Raw genomic sequence first — 19,070 nt, 5'->3', positions numbered from 1 at the left:
TCACTTTCATCGAGTGGCAACCACCTACTATCTGTGGTGCAATAGCCAAGCCGAGTCCACAAAACAAGATCCTTAAGTCCATTCTCACCAAGACGGTCAGCAAGCATCGTGGAGATTGGGATACCAAGTTGCTGTTGGAAAAGTCACCTCCCTATCTGCAAGCCCCCATATGAGGAGAGCATGAGGGGGTGTCTTAGGGCTTAGATGGCTGCCATGTGCTACCAGCCCCCATATGAGGAGCGCAAGCGCATGGAGATGTGTCTTAGGGCTTAGATGGCTACCAGCCCCTATATAAAGGGAGCCACTTGGGCCATATCACATCCACTAGAGCAACAGTTGAGGAGCAGACTAGAGTAGCACAACAACATATCTTGGGCCAACATCTAGAGGACCAAGAGAAGCTGAGTACTGCAAATATAGCCCATGAAGTTGCTTCGCACCTAGGCTGACATTCAGGGCAGCAAGGTGCACGGCAAGGCACGGTGGTCTACAAAAGCTCTACAAGGAGCATGCATGCTTAGGGATCTGGAAGTGCCATGGAGGAAGTATGACACCACCTTTTGGTAAGGACAGAGGAGCACGATTTGGTGGGACTCTGGACTCCTTTTGTATTGTGTCCTCTAGACGGAAATATATTTTGTCGGTTCTATAACTCTGTTGGAGCATTGTCTATTTACTGGCTTGCACATATGTATGTTGAATACACAAAGTAAGGAAGTTTTGGATTCCGTAGTTAAACCCTTATGTGGGAATTTGTTACGCTCTAGCCGAGGTAGCATGACCTCGGAAGAATCAGTCAACATTTCCCTTAAAGGATCTATCTCTGTAATATATGTGTTTGCGCTTCATGTAAATGATCGGGAGGGATTTAATGTCAAGGTCCTAGGTGAGGGCTGATAGCACCAGACTAGGTAGATCTAAGACCAAGGGCCTAGTGTAAAGATGTGCCTAGGGGCAAGGAATTTAATGCATCCCAAGAGAGGGGTGAAATGTTGCATTAGGAAGGCCCTATAGTGATGACATGTGGCATCTAGATCTATCTAGGGAATTGGGGCTTGCTGAGGCTAGTGAGAGAGGAGAAGAAGTTAATTCACGTGAAAGAAATCAAGCGCAGATCTCTATCTGCTTGTTAGCCTGAGCAAGATTTGGCTGGGAGGTGATGAATGGTGCTACTCCCGTGATCTTCAAGAGAGGGGAAATAGAAATAGTGCTTTACATTTTGGTATCAAAGCCTTGTTAAGAGAGCAAGGGATAAGTGACGAAGGCTGTGCGTGAAGGGACCAGGTGGACGGGCAATTTTGTTTGGTGTTCTGCTACGACGAGTGTAGGCGACGCGCTGATCACAGTGAGGCGCTGACGGATGATTGACCTGCGCCAAGAGGAGCGTAGGGTCTACAAAAGGGTAGACGTGTCGAGCTGGATGTGAGCTTGGGCTCCGTTGACGAAAAGAAAAGCGTCGATGGCCTGTGAGAAGAGATCGACAGAAAGTTGGTAATTGACGTCGAGAAAAGCGTCGGTGGCTGTTTTTCGAGATCGTCCGCCACAGCCAAGAGCTTATGGGGCAAACAAATCGACACTGATTTTGTATGAAGAAGAGTCCGAAAGAAGACCAGACGGGGCTGCTGAATTGGTGGCTGGACTTTGGGGTCACCTAAAGCAGCGGCTGGTAGCAGGTGGAGCACAGAGGTTACGTGGATATTCGTCGGTGAAGGCGTAGGATCGTAAATCAACGAGTTGCGGGACCTCCTTTAATCAGCGCATATTCTACCTCGTGCGATGTTGACGAATGACGGCGTGCAGATTTAGGAGGTGGACCGTAACGAAGATTGTACGGGACGTGATCCTGGGCGATCGACGGTGTAACAAGAAAAACAGGAAGAGTCGTTGACAGTGGGTATCATGTGGTCTGAAATACTCAACGAAGTAAGAGAAGGATATCCCGCTAGTTAGCGCTCTGTTTGCATCGGAGCTACATCGGTCATTGGTACCTTTAACGGGGAGAAATCAGGAAGCATTTTCTTTCCATACAGTTTTTTTTTCATATGGTCCTGTTATTTCTGCACACAAAAAAAAGGGAGACGTTCAGAGTGTTTTATAACTGAGAGTTTAGGACGCAGGAGAAAAAAAAACATGAAAGCAGAACAGAAAAGAAGAAAGAAAAATTATAAAGACTGGAAAAAAAAAAAAACCATCTTCCATTGTGAAACTATGGAGGCAGAAGGGCAGAATTCTAGGGTGAATCCTAGTGAGTCTAGAGTGCAGTCTACACAACAGATATCACACCATGCAGCACCTACTTTGATCAATAGGATTTCGATATTAGAAGATGCTTTACAGCAAATTATGAACCAGTAGCTTCAAGTGAATGCTGGTCAAAATGAGATCAGGGAGATGGTACAAGCCTTGTCGGCTAGACCGTCTAAAATTGATAAGGGCAAAGCTCCAGCAGAGCCAGAGCCCAGTATCCATTCATTAGAGCACGTAAGGGTCAAAGTACCTAATATCGCTAATTATAGACCGGAGAAGTACGCTGGTCGGATGATCGAGCGCAGCTCTGATGTGATCGAGGTTTGGTTACACAAGTGGGAAGAAGCCTTTGCCATTTGTGAAATTAGATCCGATCTAAAGAAAATCCGCGAGGCCACACACCTGTTTATTGAGGCAGCGGATAGATGGTGGATAAAGCAACAGAAGGATCAAGTTGCTCCAACCACCTGGGAAGGGTTTAAAGCTGAATTTAAGAAACACTTTCTCCCACCTAATGAAGAGTCCCGAGCTTGGGATGCTTATAGAAATCTTCGTCAGAGGAGTCTGTCAGTGGCAGAGTACACTGACAAATTCAGGGAATGTGTCATGAAAATAACAGACCCTCTCCCTATGTCAGTTCAGTTAAAAGACTATATCTATGGACTGAACGACAAGATCAAAATGAAAGTTCGGGCTAAGTATGTGACTACATTAGATGAATCTATTGCAGTAGCCCTGAACTATAAGGATGCCAGAGGCAGCTCTGGTGGATTTATGCAGGCAGGGACTCAGTATGAGCACCCGAGAAAAGGGGGATTTCAGAGGAAATGGATTTCAAAGACAAGTGTCTCGCAGCCAAGTGGCCAAACCAAGCAGGTGAAGCCGGTTGTGAGACCAGTAAAAACAAGTACCACCGTTGGGGTGAAAAGGAAAATAACTCCAATGGCAGCCCGGGCTTGGTCAAAGTCCTCGTTGACCCCTGAACAAAAAGAGAAAGCTAGAAAAGAAGGATTGTGCTTCGGCTGCCTTCAGCGACATCAGTGGAAGGATTGTCCACTGAATAAAGACCGTCGCACGGCTAATATGATAATATCTGAATGCGACGTGGAAATGCAGGAGAGTCCCAATGCGGAACATATGCAGATGCAACTGGCGGGACCTTCTCAGAGGTTAGTCCCTTGTTTGTTATGTGTATCCGTTGCTAAGTTAGTGACGAGTGCACCTGATAACATCCTATCTAAGCCCGCAGCAACGGGGTATACGGCCTTTAATGATACGGAGTTAATTAAAATGAAAGGGCAAGTGGCCAGTCATGATGTCATTGTGTTGTTTGACTCGGCGTCAACTCACAATGTGATTAACTCCAAGCTCGTGAAGACGCTGAAATTAAAAACAAGCCCATCTGACTATGCGTATACAGTCAGAATGGCAGATGGAAGTTCAACTGAAGTATGGGACCAAAGGGTTACCCAGTTGGAGCTTCGGATTCAGGATTATGCTGAGAAGCTTGATTTTGAAATGACCAAGCTTGCTCATGCAGATATAGCCCTGGGTATGGCGTGGCATTCTAAGAAGAATCCAGCCATTGATTGGAAAAAGCACATATATCAATTCAAGATGAATGATGTGCTTTATGTCTTGCGAGGTGAAAAAGATATACCTCAGGGACCATTGGTTTCCGTGATGGAAATCAGAAAAGCTCAAGTAGAGTTTTTATTCCTTTGCACAGCATCGGTAGAGCCGGTTGGTGATTCTTCGGCTAGCACTGATGTTGCGCAAAGTGGTCAGATGGCCAAGCTGGCTAATCTTATAACAGAGGAGTTCTCTGAATGTTTTAGGGATAAACTACCTTATGGGTTACCTCCAGAGCGGAAAGCTCAACATAAGATTGAATTGACCCCGGGGGCAGAACCTGTAAATAGACCTCCCTATAGAATGAGTTTTACTGAAGAGGCAGAGGTGCGTAGACAACTGGAAGAATACCTCAAGTTGGGACAGATTCAACCAAGTTTCTCACCTTTTGCTTCGCCAGTGATATTAAAGAAGAAAAAGGATGATACGTTTCGCCTCTGTATAGATTACAGAGCATTGAATAATATCACTGTTAAGCACAGGTATCCGATGGCTCGGATTGATGATTTGCTAGATGCATTACATGGAGCCGTGATTTTCAGTAACATAGATCTTAAGTGTGGCTACCATCAGATCCGGATTAGAGCTGAGGATGTGCATAAAACCGCTTTCAGGAGTAGGTTTGGTCATTATGAGTTTTTGGTAATGCCCTTTGGACTTACCAATGCTCCAGCGACCTTCGTCATGCTTATGAACGATTTACTACGTCCGTATATCGGAAAGTTCGTAGTACATTTTATTGACGACATCTTGATATTCAGTAAAAGTGTTACTGAGCATCGTGAACACTTAAGGATAGTGTTCAGTACTTTGAGGAAAGCGAGTCTTTATGTGAATAAGAAGAAAACTATACTATGTATGGTTAGGCTTGAATATTTAGGGTTCATAATTACTCCACAGGGGGTAGAAATGGATCCAAAGAAAGTGGCTGCGATACTAACTTGGCCAATCCCTCAGAGTCTGACCGCGTTGCGATCATTCTTAGGATTTGTCCAGTTTTATAGAAGGCATATCAAAGGATATTCCGGAATAGTATCGCCATTGACTGATCTGACCTCAGATAAAGTACCTTTTATTTGGGGACAGAATCAACAAGAAAGTTTTAACACCATAAAACAAGCTGTGGTCTCAGGACCGGTGTTAAAAATAGTTGATCCCCAGAAACCGTTGTTCCTAGAAACCGATGCAAGTGGCATTGCGGTAGGAGCAGTTCTCCTTCAAGAGGGAAGGCCAGTAGCCTTTGAAAGCAAGAAGCTTTCTCCTTCTCAAAGGAATTAGCCAACTCATGAATTGGAGTTGTATGCTGTTATCCATGCTTTGAAAACATGGAGACATTATCTGTATGGTTCAGAGTTTTATGTGGATGTAGATCATGATACTCTGAAACATTTTTATAAACAGCCTGACTTGAGGGGCCGCCAAGCTAGGTGGGCAGAGCTCATGCAGGAGTTTAATTTGACGATTCGGTACCGAAGGGGAAAAGACAATAAGGTTGCTGATGCGTTGTCTCGCATTATTCACAACCTGAGTTTCACGGTATTAGAGAGTGCTCTAATGACCGAGATAAGAGAAACTCAAAAGGTGGACGAGTTTGTCCAGAGCTTGTGGCCTAAAGCTCATGTATTAAAACCCGGGGAAAATGAAAAGGATGACCTAGCATCCAGAAAAGGCCAAACTTATGCAAGATATACCATAAGGGATGGTATGCTAGTTAGAAATGGCAAGGTAGTAGTACCTAGTCAGAATGATCTCAGGCAGAGAGTCATTCGACAGTGCCATGATAGCCCGTGTGCGGGACATCCAGGAGTCGAGAAGACATATGATCTCGTGAAGCGAGATTTCTTTTGGCCAAAGATGAAAAAGCATATTCATGAATATGTGACACGGAGTTTCTCGTGTCAGGTAAGCAAGGCCGAGCGGGTGAAGCCACCCGGACTTTTACAGCCCTTGGAAATACCACTAAGTAAGTGGGAGAGCATTTCCATAGACTTTATTGTAGGGCTGCCTACGACACAAGGAGGGTATGATTCTATCCTTGTGGTGGTTGATCGTCTAGCCAAGATGGCTCACTTCATTCCGACTAGAGAGTCTGTTAGTGCCCCGCAAGTGGCGGATTTGTTTATTAGACATATATTTCGTATGCATGGATTGCCGAGTTCCATAGTGTCAGACAGAGATGTTAGATTTACCGGTCATTTTTGGACAGCGGTATTTGAAACACTAAGGACTGAGTTGGGAATGAGTAGTGGGGATCATCCTGAGACGGATGGTCAAACGAAGCGAGTCAACCAGACTTTAGAGGATATGCTGAGAGCATATGTGTCATTGAGGCAACATACGTGGGACAAGTGGTTGCCATTGTTGGAGTTTGCCTACAATGATAGAAAACATTCCTCTACCGGGTTCAGTCCGTTTAAACTAAACTATGGTTATAGACCAGCCAATCCAACTATAGTTGGAGTACCTCAGAAAGTGCCTAGTGCCGCGAACTTTGTGGTTCAGATGCGGGAGATGCTAGCACTTGCGAGAGCTAATATCCGCCAGGCTATGGATAGAGCCAAGGTGTATGCGGATGAAAATCGGTCTATAAGAGTATTTAAGGAAGGAGAAAAAGTTTTTCTCAGAGTTCCTTCACACTCGAAGTCGTTGACTTCAGGAGAGTGTGCTAAGTTATCACCTCGATACTATGGGCCGTGGTTAATTCTAAAGAGAATAGGCAGTGTAGCCTATAAATTAGAATTGCCACAGGGGTGTAAGGTGCACCCGGTTTTTCATGTTTCGCGCTTAAAGAAATTTTTACATACAGGTGACTCACTAATCGAAGGTGTGGTTTTGTTTCAGGAGATGGAGGATATTGCAAGGCGCAAACCAACAAGAGTCCTGGACCGAGGAACAATGCAAATACGAAATCGGAAGATACCCACGGTGTTGGTTGCATGGCATGGTCAGCCTCTATCCGAAGCTACATGGGAATCCGTATATCAGTTGCGGAGAGTGTTCCCAGATTAAGGAATGTTACGCTCTAGCCGAGGTAGCATGACCTCGGAAGAATCAGTCGACATTTCCCTTAAAGGATCTATCTCTGTAATATATGTGTTTGCGCTTCATGTAAATGATCGGGAGGGATTTAATGTTAAGGTCCTAGGTGAGGGCTGATAGCACCAGACTAGGTAGATCTAAGACCAAGGGCCTAGTGCAAAGATGTGCCTAGGGGCAAGGAATTTAATGCATCCCAAGAGAGGGGTGAAATGTTGCATTAGGAAGGCCCTATAGTGATGACATGTGGCATCTAGATCTATCTAGGGAATTGGGGCTTGCTGAGGCTAGTGAGAGAGGAGAAGAAGTTAATTCACGTGAAAGAAATCAAACGCAGATCTCTATCTGCTTGTTAGCCTGAGCAAGATTTGGCTGGGAGGTGATGAATGGTGCTACTCCCGTGATCTTCAAGAGAGGGGAAATAGAAATAGTGCTTTACAGAATTCCTAGGCCATCCAATAGTCTTCCGTGCGGCATGTTTGTCATTTCTAACATAGTATCAGAGCCCTGAATGGGAGTTCACAAGAAGTGGAGCCTGAAGGCAAGGACCTTGCTAAAGGACGACATTGATTCAAACGAAGATGTTGTTTTACTACAGACCTTGTTAGATGGATGATGAAACGGACCCTAAGAGCATGGTGCCTGGAAGACTCCACGCTGTTCACCCATCATGAGGGGGACAACTAGAGGAGGTTGGTTGGAGGCCTAAAACAATATGCAACTGTAGATGGCGAGACACGTCAGCAAAAAGAGTACATGGGTAGTACGGATGACTGCACAAGGGTATGGGCTGCCTGCAAACAGCAGTAGGGGCTTGTACGAGGGCCTGAAGCAGGACGTACGGAACCTTGACAAGGTTTCCATGGCATGGACATGGCCTGAGCAGAGGCGGGATTGATAGGGATGATAGGTGCCTAATCCAAGCAAGTTATGGGCCTGAAAGAAGGCTTGGAAGAGGTCAAGGTATGGGCATGACAACCTGTGCCAGTGGCTGCCTGCCACGTCGCCAAGCAGGGCCTGCATGGCCCCAAGGAGAGGACCTTGTCAAGTCAGCCAGGGGGCGGTTGTGGAGGCTACTAAGGTTGGCCATTTCCCCTACTGGGTCGGCCATATTTTGGGAAGCTACCAGGCCCCTATATAAAGGGAGCCACTTGGGCTCATATCACGTCTACTAAAGCAGCAGTTGGGGAGCAGACTGGTAGGTCTTGGGCCAACATCTATGGGACCAAGAGGAGCTGAGTACTGCAGACCTAGCTCAAGAAGGGGCTGCACACCTAGACTGACATTCAGGGCAGCAAGGTGCACAGATCAAGGCACGGTGACTAAAGTTTACGAAAGCTCTACAAGGAGCACGCAGGCTTAGGGATCTAGAAGTGCCGCAGAGGTCGTAGGACAACACCTTTTGTTAAGGATAGAGGACCACAACTTGGTGGGACTCTGGACTCCTTTTGTATTGTGTCCTCTAGACAGAAATATATTTTTTCTGTTCTATATCTCTATTGGAGCGTTGTCTATTTACTAGCTTTGCACAAATGTATGTTGAGTACACAAAGTAAAGAAGTTACGGATTAGCGTGAATTCTTGGGTTATCTATCAGTCTTCCGTTGTGGTATACCCTCTAGTTGTCATTTCTAACAGCTACATGAGGCATTATGGGCTTATAGGACAGTTACAAGGTCACAACTAACCTGGCCCCATTTAGAATGGCTTACGGGCTAGAAGCGGTGATGCCTTTGGAATTTCTCGTTCCAAATCCGAGTGGCAGCCGATCATCACCTCGGAGCACAGGCAGCTATTGACAAATGCCGCCTTCAACAACTGCAGACCTCTATGAACTCTCAGTCCGAGCAAAACCGGCTCAACAGGTGATCCAACGGCCTCGAAAGGCCTGGCATGACAGGCACATTGTGAAGAAGAATCTTAAATGTTCTCTTGTACAATGCCAAGCTTGGCCCCCTTACGCCCAAACTTAAGTTGGGATAGAATGAGCCCTACAAGCTCATCGAGGACTATACCAACGGCACTAATTCGCTCACCGACTAGCAAGGTTGCCTCATCCCCGAGCTCTTCATTGGTAGCGAGTTGAACCTTAACACGTAGCCACTTGCCTTCTCTCCCCTTTAAGGCACACTCATGATCGAGTACCTTCACACAAACCGGGCACTCCAATTCGCACGTCAATGAGCACCATCACACACACCACGGCTTGTTAATTCAAATTGGGATCTCCCATGCGCCATAGACAATGACAACACTCCAACTCACAACAGACCCTCTTTCATGCAGCATTCTATTGTTGTTCAATTTCTGGAGCGCACTCGCATGCCCACCGAGCAACTCCATGGCAGGTGACTTCGACCAAGTGGGTCCTTGCATACCAAGCAGTCCGAGGGATCCAATAAGAGCCAAATGGCTACATCTAAGCTGTCTCCATTCAAGTTTCAGCTGCCCAAGTACCAGAAACCCCCAATGCAGTCCCTAGAGGTACTCGAGCACGATGGAGTTGCAGTTTGTTCTACTACGATGAGGATACCTATGGGAGCGTTGGCACTTCGAACCCTCGGGCAAATTGTCGCACACTAGGTACCTTCCAGGTGATGAGGTGCAACACCAAGAAGGCCCAAGAGTGTGAGAAGCACCTTAGCCCACACTACTCTGCCCTTGCAGTCTCAGAGATTGCTCTTCACAATTTCATCACCGAGCTGACTGCGGAGCTTGAGAAGATTTGGACCCACCATGCTACCTTACAGACAGCCCATGATGCTCTCTGCGTCCAACACGAGCAACACAAGGCTCCCGCACTGATATCAAGCTCCGACACCTCCGAGCACGCTGCAAATCGCAGCATAAGTGCCTTAGGCAGATGGAGGTGTGAGAAATGCAGCAGAAAATGTACGGAAGAGAGAGAGAGAGAGAGAGAGAGAGAGAGAGAGAACGTCTCACACACACACCACACTGAGAAGGAGAGAAAGGAGAGAAAGGCACAAGAGAACTGCAAGTGATCTTTGGAGAAAACCCCGCTATAGCTGGGGGAAAACCTCTGCAAACACAGGCTGCTCGAGAGCTCAACCGGACAGCTCAACAACCACAACGAAAAGGAGGCACAACGAGTGGAAGGACTGCTCCAATGTTTGGTTGTATTTTTTTCCCATAATATATTTGTTACTATGCTACTACCTTCCAATTTGAAAATTCCTTTGACAACTGCTTAATGTACTTGCATTTTCAGAGTGATACACTTACATCATCAGTGAATCCATTGCACTGAAGAACCCATTGTCCAGATTCATAATTTGAGTGGTCTGAAGTATCCCATCACATTCATGGATGGTGTGCCCACGTGAATCTATTGAATATTGTCGAGTTGCGCTGGGAGCCACTATCCTACATAATATCATTGAGCAGTGCCCTGTATAAGATGCTCTAAGCCGGTTTCACATTCTAAAGGTTAGTTACCGCGCTATTGCCTTACTAAACCTTATAAATCTGGAGTTTTCACACAAAGCATAACAGAATGCAGCTGCACGCATTCCAATAAGGCTATGTGTAAAAAGTACAATGATGCAGTCCCAATCAGGCCGCTAAGGCTTTGGCTAGATATCTAATATCTACACTTTGTAAAAAATCATACACCTTATCAATGTGACTCTTATCTGCCAGTCTTTATTTATTTCTGGTCTATGTCCGAGCAGCAGGTCTAACAGCCATCAACTCCATTATCTAGCAACGATGCAGAAAAGAGTCTTTTTAAGTTCTATTTGTCCTGCTGTATCATGAGTTCCGTTGCACTAAAACTATTTGCATTTGGTTTCTTGCATATGTGTGCACTGTGACATCTGTTTCCAGTCTTCATATTCTATTCCCCATTCTTTTACTCCATCAAAGCTTTACCTGACATGCCATAACCACGAACTTCAGCATAAACCTTTGCACCACGATGTATTGCATGTTCAAATTCCTACCAAATAAAAAGGCATTTTTTTTAGTATTTGGCATCACACACATTATGGACGAGACCACGTGTGCTGTATATAAGATAATTTGCTCCTATATGATAGGCGAGGACAAAACAAAAGTTTCAGAGAGATGATTCATCATGCAGACTTGTAAATTCCCATTACTTTCCTTATGCGAATTGACCCAGATATAAACTGCCCATTAATTAAAATGACTTGCAATGACATCATGAAAAATATTATATAAGGACAATATTCAGTTTGTGCCCACCTCTAGAACCATAATGCCTGCACCCTCACCTATCCTGTAATAAATTGATAGAGGTCAGAAATGCTTCGAATAAACCTTCATACAGGCACTGCAAGGAAACAGGCCAGAATTGAGTCAACGGTATAAGAAAACTAAGATGTTAACTACCCAGGAAAAAAACTTCAATGACATACACAAACCCATCACGCTGACAGTCGAATGGTCTTGAGGACCGTTCTGGTTCATGGTTAAATCTTGTACTTAAAGCTTTAGCCCTGCATGCAATTTGCAAATACAAGCTTAAGCATCAGAAAGTTATAAAACAAGAACTGAAACTGAAAGAGACTCTACTATGCTCATGCAAACAAGGACCAGAAATTGTTCGGAGCTATTTGATGACATGATTGTCGGATATGAACAAGCATGTTATATGCTTGTTTTTTAAAAGTATTTTTCCATGTCTTATAGTGACCATGATACTTCTTGTTACTCCATTTAGATTGTACCTACACAATCCACAACTCCTTTTGCTGTGTTTCGGTTTATACGGTGTGCATAATAGAAAATTGGATTTATTCCATACCTCCTTACTCATGGATCAAACCCAAAGTCCACAAGCCTATACACAAAGTCCACAAGATTATTTGCATAGAGGCCCTGTATGTGTAAGGAACATGCTAAGCCCTGTATGTGTAAGGAACATGCTAAACTTGTAACGTAAAGCAACCAGGTTCCAGAATAATGGACTTGACTCTTCTCATTAATATACTCCCTTTCTCGAATATTGGATTTATTCCATACCTCCTTACTCATGGATCAAACCCAAAGCCCACAAGCCTATACACAAAGTCCACAAGATTATTTGCGTAGAGGCCCTGTATGTGTAAGGAACATGCTAAACTTGTAACGTAAAGCAACCAGGTTCCAGAATAATGGACTTGACTCTTCTCATTAATATACTCCCTTTCTCTCTTTTTTTCCTTTTTCTTTTTCTTTTTTGTTGAAGACAACTGTATTGAAGGTATTGTGCTCAATACAGTTGCATTTCCTGTTCCATTTTCATATTCAAAAGCCATTTTTGAAAGTGAAGGCATTGAAATCATCTTCTTCTTTTCAAGTTGTAACATGCGGGGACTTATTGTATGGAAAACATACTGAAAAGATGAATGCCGATAGGGAGAAACATGAGATCTTCCTAGCTACTATACACTGCTTATTTATGATATGTAGAGGCTGGCGAAAATGCTCTACTACTGTCTGTACATGTGCCAGAATGGCATACAAAAAGGTGGTGGAAGACTCCTCTTACTGCTGCGGAAGCCTCCTGCTGAACTAGGCGACTGCGCCATGCTGCTGGCCCTGAACGGAGGCGATTGACTGCTGGAAAGGACAGCGTGGAAGCCTGGAGCTGACTGCTGAAATCTGTCTCTGGACTGAGGAGCTAGGACCCCTTGAATAGGGCTGGAAATGGCCAACTGGCTGGCGATTTTAACCAACCAGACCAATTGGGTCAGATGACCCGACCTGTTAGCCCTTTGGGCCGACCCTGGGCAACCCAGATGGCCTGCAAATAGGCTGCTGGAATAGCCCCAAAACCCTGCAAATATGCTGCGTCTGAATGCTGCAAGATGGTGACTGTGCAGCCAGGTGTCACTGCCATCTGTGCCTAGCACTGGTGCACGTGGCAGACATGCATTGAAGGTTACGACTTTCTATGTTTTAAGCTGTATCAACATGATTGTAAGGTCATTTCATGTTGAGGGTGTCCATATCATTGATGTACAGACCTCCATCTTGCATAGTCCATAAATAGCCTTTGTGATCAATGATGTTGTTTTGGAACCTTGATATTGGTAGGTGGAACTCTGCATCTTCCAAGGACAAGTTAGGACAAGGTCAATTCTTTGCAGTGGGCCATGGCTAAGTTGTCCTAGTTGCTAGCAGCGCAGTTTGTCATCAAAATCAAGCCTAACAGGTGGTCTCGATTGACTAGCATAAACAATGATGGTGAATAGAACGTTGGTCTATATAATTCAAATTTATGGTGGAGCCAGTGTTTGATAACAATGCTCCTCGCCTCAAAAATAATAATTCAAGGCTTTTCATCATGAATATCCAGCTTGCTGTTGATAGCCTTCACCATCAATCTGCAGATCAACAACCTTCAAAATTCACTTGCAAAATTTGGTGCTCCAAAGTCTCATACGTATTTGACTTAGAGAATAGAGAAGCTGTTTTGAGATAACATGCATGCAGGCAATTCAAAGAGGACAGTGGACAAAAAAGACAAGCGACAAACATTTGAACCACTAAAGCGATCTCCACAACTTAACACAACATCCATTACCATGTTGAAGGGAGATTGGTTTGCAATTAGTTGCTTTGGCATGCCATCTTTGGTTACTACTTTGGCTTAGGGGATGTACAAAAATCAACAACAAGTCCAACAAATAAAAAAGCAGAGGTGAAAGTCATCAGGATCATGCTGTATCCAAGCTTCAAAACAATTTTGCTCTCTCTCTCTCTCTCTCAGCTCCAGCATTCTCTCTCTCTCTCTCTGTCTCTCCCTCAGCTCCAGCATTCTGTGAAAAAGAGCTAGCAAAATCAGTAAAACATAATGGGAGCAGCATATGAAGTGATGTAGGCTCTTTTGACTCCACCCTCAAAGCAAGATGGCAGACGGGTCAGAAGTACAAGGATACCAGAGCCTAGAATCAAAGGTAGATATTTTAAAGTTAGCTCCAACACAAGATGACCTGCTGTGCTTACAGGTAAAGCAGTCATCACTGTCAATCTTCCAATTTCGTATTATTGCTTGAACCACTTATCCAATTCTCGTTGAAGATTTACATTCTTTTTCCTAAAGCCATGCGGAGAACAATGTTGGCATTTATAATGTTTCTACCTCCAAGAAGTCTGCAGCCAGGATTTGATCTCCTGTGTTTGTGCTCCAATTCTACAGGACTGGTTTCTTCAAAAGCAAAGAAGAATTAGTCTTACCGTGAGAACCCTGCTATGGAAAGCGCATCAATGCTCGATTCTGTCCCTCCAGCAATCATTACTTCAGCATCACCAAAGCTGATCATCCGATATGCATCGCCTATTGAATGGGCGCCACTTGCACAAGCAGTAACTAATGCATGATTTGGACCCTGACAAAAACAACACAAGATGAATGGCAGAATGACCTTTTCCACAAAACCTTGTAATAGGCAATTTGATGAATACAGACAGTTTAAAACTGCAGCATGAACATTTTTGTGGAACCACAAGAAACAAAAATTCAACTTACTGACCTTAAACCCATATTTTATGCTCACATGTCCAGCTGCCATGTTGATTAAAATGCGGGGAACGAAGAAGGGGCTTAGTCGCCGAAGCCGCTGTATTTTTAATTGCAAAAAAATATATACATACAGCTTCTGTTAGTGCAGCTTCGTTTAGTAAACCAGGCTCGTGTCTGCGTGTGTGTGTGTCTATGTGCATATATAAATATAATTGTAAATATGTAAGCATAAAAAGAAGATTAAAAGTACATGCACACGTGCGTGTGCATGCACGCACGCACGTGTGTGTGTGTGCGCGCGTGCAAGGGTGTGGTGTGTGTGTGAGAGAGAGATCCGTTTTCTATAGCCTGTGTGTGTTCTTCTTCAGGCCGTACAGGCTACGTACAGCTTGGTGCAGCCCAGCCCTCGCCTGCCCTCCGTACATCCCGTAGGTCTGCCTTCCGTACAACCACCACGTATGTACGACGTCCGTACCTGTCCCGTTTCCCATCACCCGTATGTTTTCATTCGGATCGTACAGGCTACGTACAGCCTGTTGCTGCCCACGTCATCTCTCGTCTATCTTTTGTACAACTGTACGTTTATCTTCCGTACAGCCATATGTCTACCTTCCGTACAATTGTACGATGTCCGTACCTTTTTGTTTCTGCAGTGTCCGTACGTTTTCTTCCTACACAGTCCGTACTATTTTCTTCCGTACAGTTTTCCTCCGTCAAAAGCTTGCTGTTTTTTACCTCTTTCCTTCTTCCCTTTTTCTGTACATTTTGCTCTTTGTTATCCGTACTTGTCCTTTCAAATTCAGGGTTTTCTTCTTATCAGCTTGAGATGGATGGATATGAATTTGACAAGAAAGGTCAGGTTGGGCCATAATAGAAAGCAAAAGCAAGCTACGAGTCAAGATGACGCTATTCATGTTTCTTTTGAAGCCAAGATGGTTTATGCAGTCATGCACGAGGGTTTTCAATTGAAGACACTCGTAAAGCATGGAAAGATTCAGTCCCTACAGTTGGTCTCATGGCCGACGTGGATGACATTGTCAACCCTGTGCGGGACTATGCCAAACATGCTGTCATTATTTTTTTCCCATGACGTATGCCTGCTCCTGCAGATGTGGGTAATTGGTTGACTCGAACTCTTTGTGGCTCCTTTGTTCGTAAAGTCCATTATGCAACAAGGGGACGTTTCTTTGATGTTATAATGACAGATGAAGAACATAAGCAAGTGCTTTTGGAGCATTCTCCCCTTTTCTATGGGCAACAAATGGTGCATGTGATTCCATGGTCACCGACCAGGGATTAACAAGCCCTCATCGGGCATCGTTGTCCAGTTTGGGTTGAGATTGTGGACTTTCCTCAATGTTTGGCTTCCCTTTTGCCCAAAATTGCAGCCTCTTCGGGCAAAGTAGTTTGCCCTCCATATCCCAATGGAAATTCGAATCATTTTTGCATCTTATGGGATACTAATCATCCCACACCAGATTCTTGTTCGGTCACTGTGAATAATGTTGACATGGGAAGTGCTTTTTACAAACTCCGTGGGGTTTGTTTGCAAGAGCTTGTTTTGATTGCAAAAAACTTGGTCATATGGCTTCCCAATGTCCTTTACGTGTGCAGAAAATGCTTCAAGCACCCATGCATGTGCAGATGCCATCTAAAGATAATGGTTTGTCTTATGTGGTCAAAAAAAAAAAACAATAAGCAGATTTCTGCACAAGACAAAGGCAAAGCGCCAATTGTTTCTAATGGCTCTACTGCACATGTATCCCCTTCCCTACCTTCACCTTCTCCAGCATAGGTTCGGGGGGGGGGGGGGGGGGGGCAGGATTTGAATGATGCTGGGCAAAATTCTAAGAAAATGATTTCAGCCAGGAGACCTTTGCCTTCTCGCACTTGGAATGGTGTGTCATGGAATGGTAATACTCCTGAAAAATTTGGGCATTGGCATTACATGGGCTGCAATGATAGCATGTCGCACTCTTTTCTCGGAAGATGTTACTTTGCTGCCTTCTCCTCAGGCTGTCTCTCCATCTCAGGGAAGAGTTTAAGATCCTGAGATTGACATGCAATCTTGAGCAGTTTTCGGTTGCCTTGTATATATTTCTCACATTCTGTTACATATCTGTAAATTTTAAATATGCTTCAAATATCAAATGCCTCACTCTCAATGTATAGGGTCTATGTGACAGTAGAAAATGGAAGTTGATGTGGTTGTATCTCACTAAACTCCAGCCTGATATTGCAGCACTTCAAGAGCATAATCAGCATATGTATACAGGCCAGACAGGACACTTTGCTGGCTATGATATTTTTTATGCAGGACAGCTTTCTTTTTCTGGTGTACTCTTTCTTGTTAGGCATGATCTTCAGCCAGTTGTTGCCTTTAATGATCCACAAGGTAGATGGCTTGTGGTGCAGTGTCTCATCCAAGGAGGTATCTTTGAATTTGCTTCTATCTATGCACCTCAATCTTCTCGGAGTAGAGGCTTGATTTGGGATGCCATGCAAGTTTATCCTTGGAGACATTATGCCTTCATTTGTGGTGATTTTAACAATGCTCCGCATCAAGGTGACAGTACTTCTAGCAATACTCACATGTTGACCTCTGAAAGGCAGAGTTCGTCTCAGTTTTTACTCCATGTTGGTCTTCTTGATTTTTTAAAAGAATTACAGTCCATGCAGCCTGGTTATACCTTTCAACATAATGCACACTCCTCTTATCAGGCTCGCTTGGATTGCTGGTATCGAGTTGATCCACAACATTCTGATAATTTTACTTGCAAAATATAGGTTGATTATGCTTTCACATACTCAGATAATGCTCCTCTCTGGCTCAGGATTTCGTTTCATGACATGCCAGATGACACGCTCTCACAAAAAAGGATGCTCATAATCAATAATAGTTACCTGGGACATGATACTTTCAAGGCCATGTTTTCTGATGCATTTTTGCCTCTTTCACGTCAGAGTCTCATTGACATTGATTATGCTTGGACTGCTTTTGTTGCTAGAATGCAAGCAGTTATTCATGAATATGGGAAATTTTATATGATGAATTTGAGAGACTCTGTTGCTCAGGCCAAAAGCATTTCTCAATCTTTGACTGAGCTCAGTCACTTTCGTGCTCTATCAGTGGAAGAAAATACGTCCTTATGCCAAGCAAAACATTGTCTCCAATCCAATGATCACAGGAAAATTGTTAAGTGAGAAACTAGAGCACGGCAAAGGGTTTTTTTGGACAAAGGCTGCTCGTCTAAAGAGTTCTTCAAGAGTTTACATCACAAACGACAATCTGAACATATATGCGGAGTTCTCTTGCCTGATGGGGTTTGGACTTCTTCTCGAACCCAGCTTGCTGAAGTTTGTGTTGATCATTTTTCTCGACATTTTGGGCATGCAGTTTTTTCTACTCATGAGGTTCTTTCAGCAAGAGACCTTTTATTGCATCATGTCAATCCAATTATTTCTCCTGTGCAAGCTTTGGAGTTGGAAGTTCCTTTCATTGAAAGAGAATTGTCTAATGCAGTAAAATCATGTGGTAGATGGAAATTTCCTAGTTGGGATGGTCTCACTGTGGAACTCTTTCTTGAGTATTGGGATTTTCTTAAGCCTACCTTGCTCTGTATGATTAATTCTACCTGGCAGAATCAATGCATGCTTGCCTCATGGAAAAAAGGGTTGGTTAAGCTTCTTCCCAAGAAGCAGCTATGTGAATCTTTGACTGATTGGAGGCCTATCACTCTCATGCCCGTTATTTATAAGATCATTGCTAAGATGAATGTTGATCGTATCAAAGGATTTTTGCATGATGGCCTTCATCTTGCACAGTATGGCTTCATTCCTTGTCGGCATATTACAGATAACATTGACAATGCATATGTTGGCATAGAATATGCCAAATACACTAAGCAAGATGTTTTATTGCTACAAGTTGACATTGCTAAAGCATTTGACACTATCCAATGGAATTTTATCTCACAAACCATGAGAGCATTGGGTTTTGGGCACAAAATGCAGCATGTCATATATTGGCTCTACAGTGACAGTCAAGCTACTTGTATCTTGTCGGGGGGTTCTTTTGAGGGCAAGGTCAAAGGCTGTCCTTTTGTCTCCAACCTGTCATTGAATTGGAAGCACATTCTTTCCCATTTGGAATGGCATGGTCGTGATTCTATGCAAGGCAACTCTTTGAGATCTGAAAGCATACATTGGTCTAGAGCTTTTGATCCGCCTCTTGCAGTGCAGGAGCCTAGATGCTCCTATTTTCTCACTTTCAAAGGTATTTATTCGGCGACAGATGTCATCCATGATGATGGCACTCTCCTTTCTATTCCTTTGGCAGCTGCAAAATATCGTCAGGGTATGCATTATTGTCCTGTGTGGCATACCATTGATTCTTTGCTTCAGCCTTTTCTGCCAGTTCCTCCTCTCAAGATTGAAGACACGCTTTAGGACTGGACTATTCAGCCTTCTGTGTCCACATCCCATCCGCTGAAATTGTCTCATATTACGGTATCAGCATTGTATAAAGTTCTGTTGCCTTCACCTTGGGCTTCGGACCGAGCAAATCAGATTTGGCATATGGATCGACCTGCAAAGTGGTGGCGGAAGAGACTACGCAATATTTAGGATTCTAAAGTTCCTCTTCGGCAACAGATTTTCTTGT

The 19,070-nt window shown here is 44.1% G+C and overlaps 1 protein-coding gene across 1 annotated transcript in view; it reads right to left on the bottom strand.

Moving 5' to 3' along the window:
• The window catches only part of LOC147899180 (Beta-ketoacyl synthase), an 83,442-nt gene that overhangs the window by 51,641 nt on the left and 12,731 nt on the right, over positions 1 to 19,070 (bottom strand). The window contains exons 5-9 of the mRNA XM_087378381.1: positions 14,418 to 14,504; positions 14,122 to 14,273; positions 11,316 to 11,396; positions 11,143 to 11,176; positions 10,807 to 10,873 (exon numbers count right to left, since the gene is read on the bottom strand). Of these exons, the coding sequence (XP_087234507.1) occupies positions 10,807 to 10,873; positions 11,143 to 11,176; positions 11,316 to 11,396; positions 14,122 to 14,273; positions 14,418 to 14,504 (421 nt within the window). The remainder of the gene's footprint in view (positions 1 to 10,806; positions 10,874 to 11,142; positions 11,177 to 11,315; positions 11,397 to 14,121; positions 14,274 to 14,417; positions 14,505 to 19,070) is intronic.

The sequence above is a fragment of the Dipteris shenzhenensis genome, chromosome 8 (genome assembly GCF_047967505.1).
Source record: "Dipteris shenzhenensis isolate YYH24624 ecotype China chromosome 8, Dip_SZ_1.0, whole genome shotgun sequence".
NCBI lineage: Eukaryota > Viridiplantae > Streptophyta > Polypodiopsida > Gleicheniales > Dipteridaceae > Dipteris > Dipteris shenzhenensis.
The sequence above is the reverse complement of the archived record's forward strand: the minus strand, read 5'-3'. Positions and strand labels throughout refer to the sequence as shown.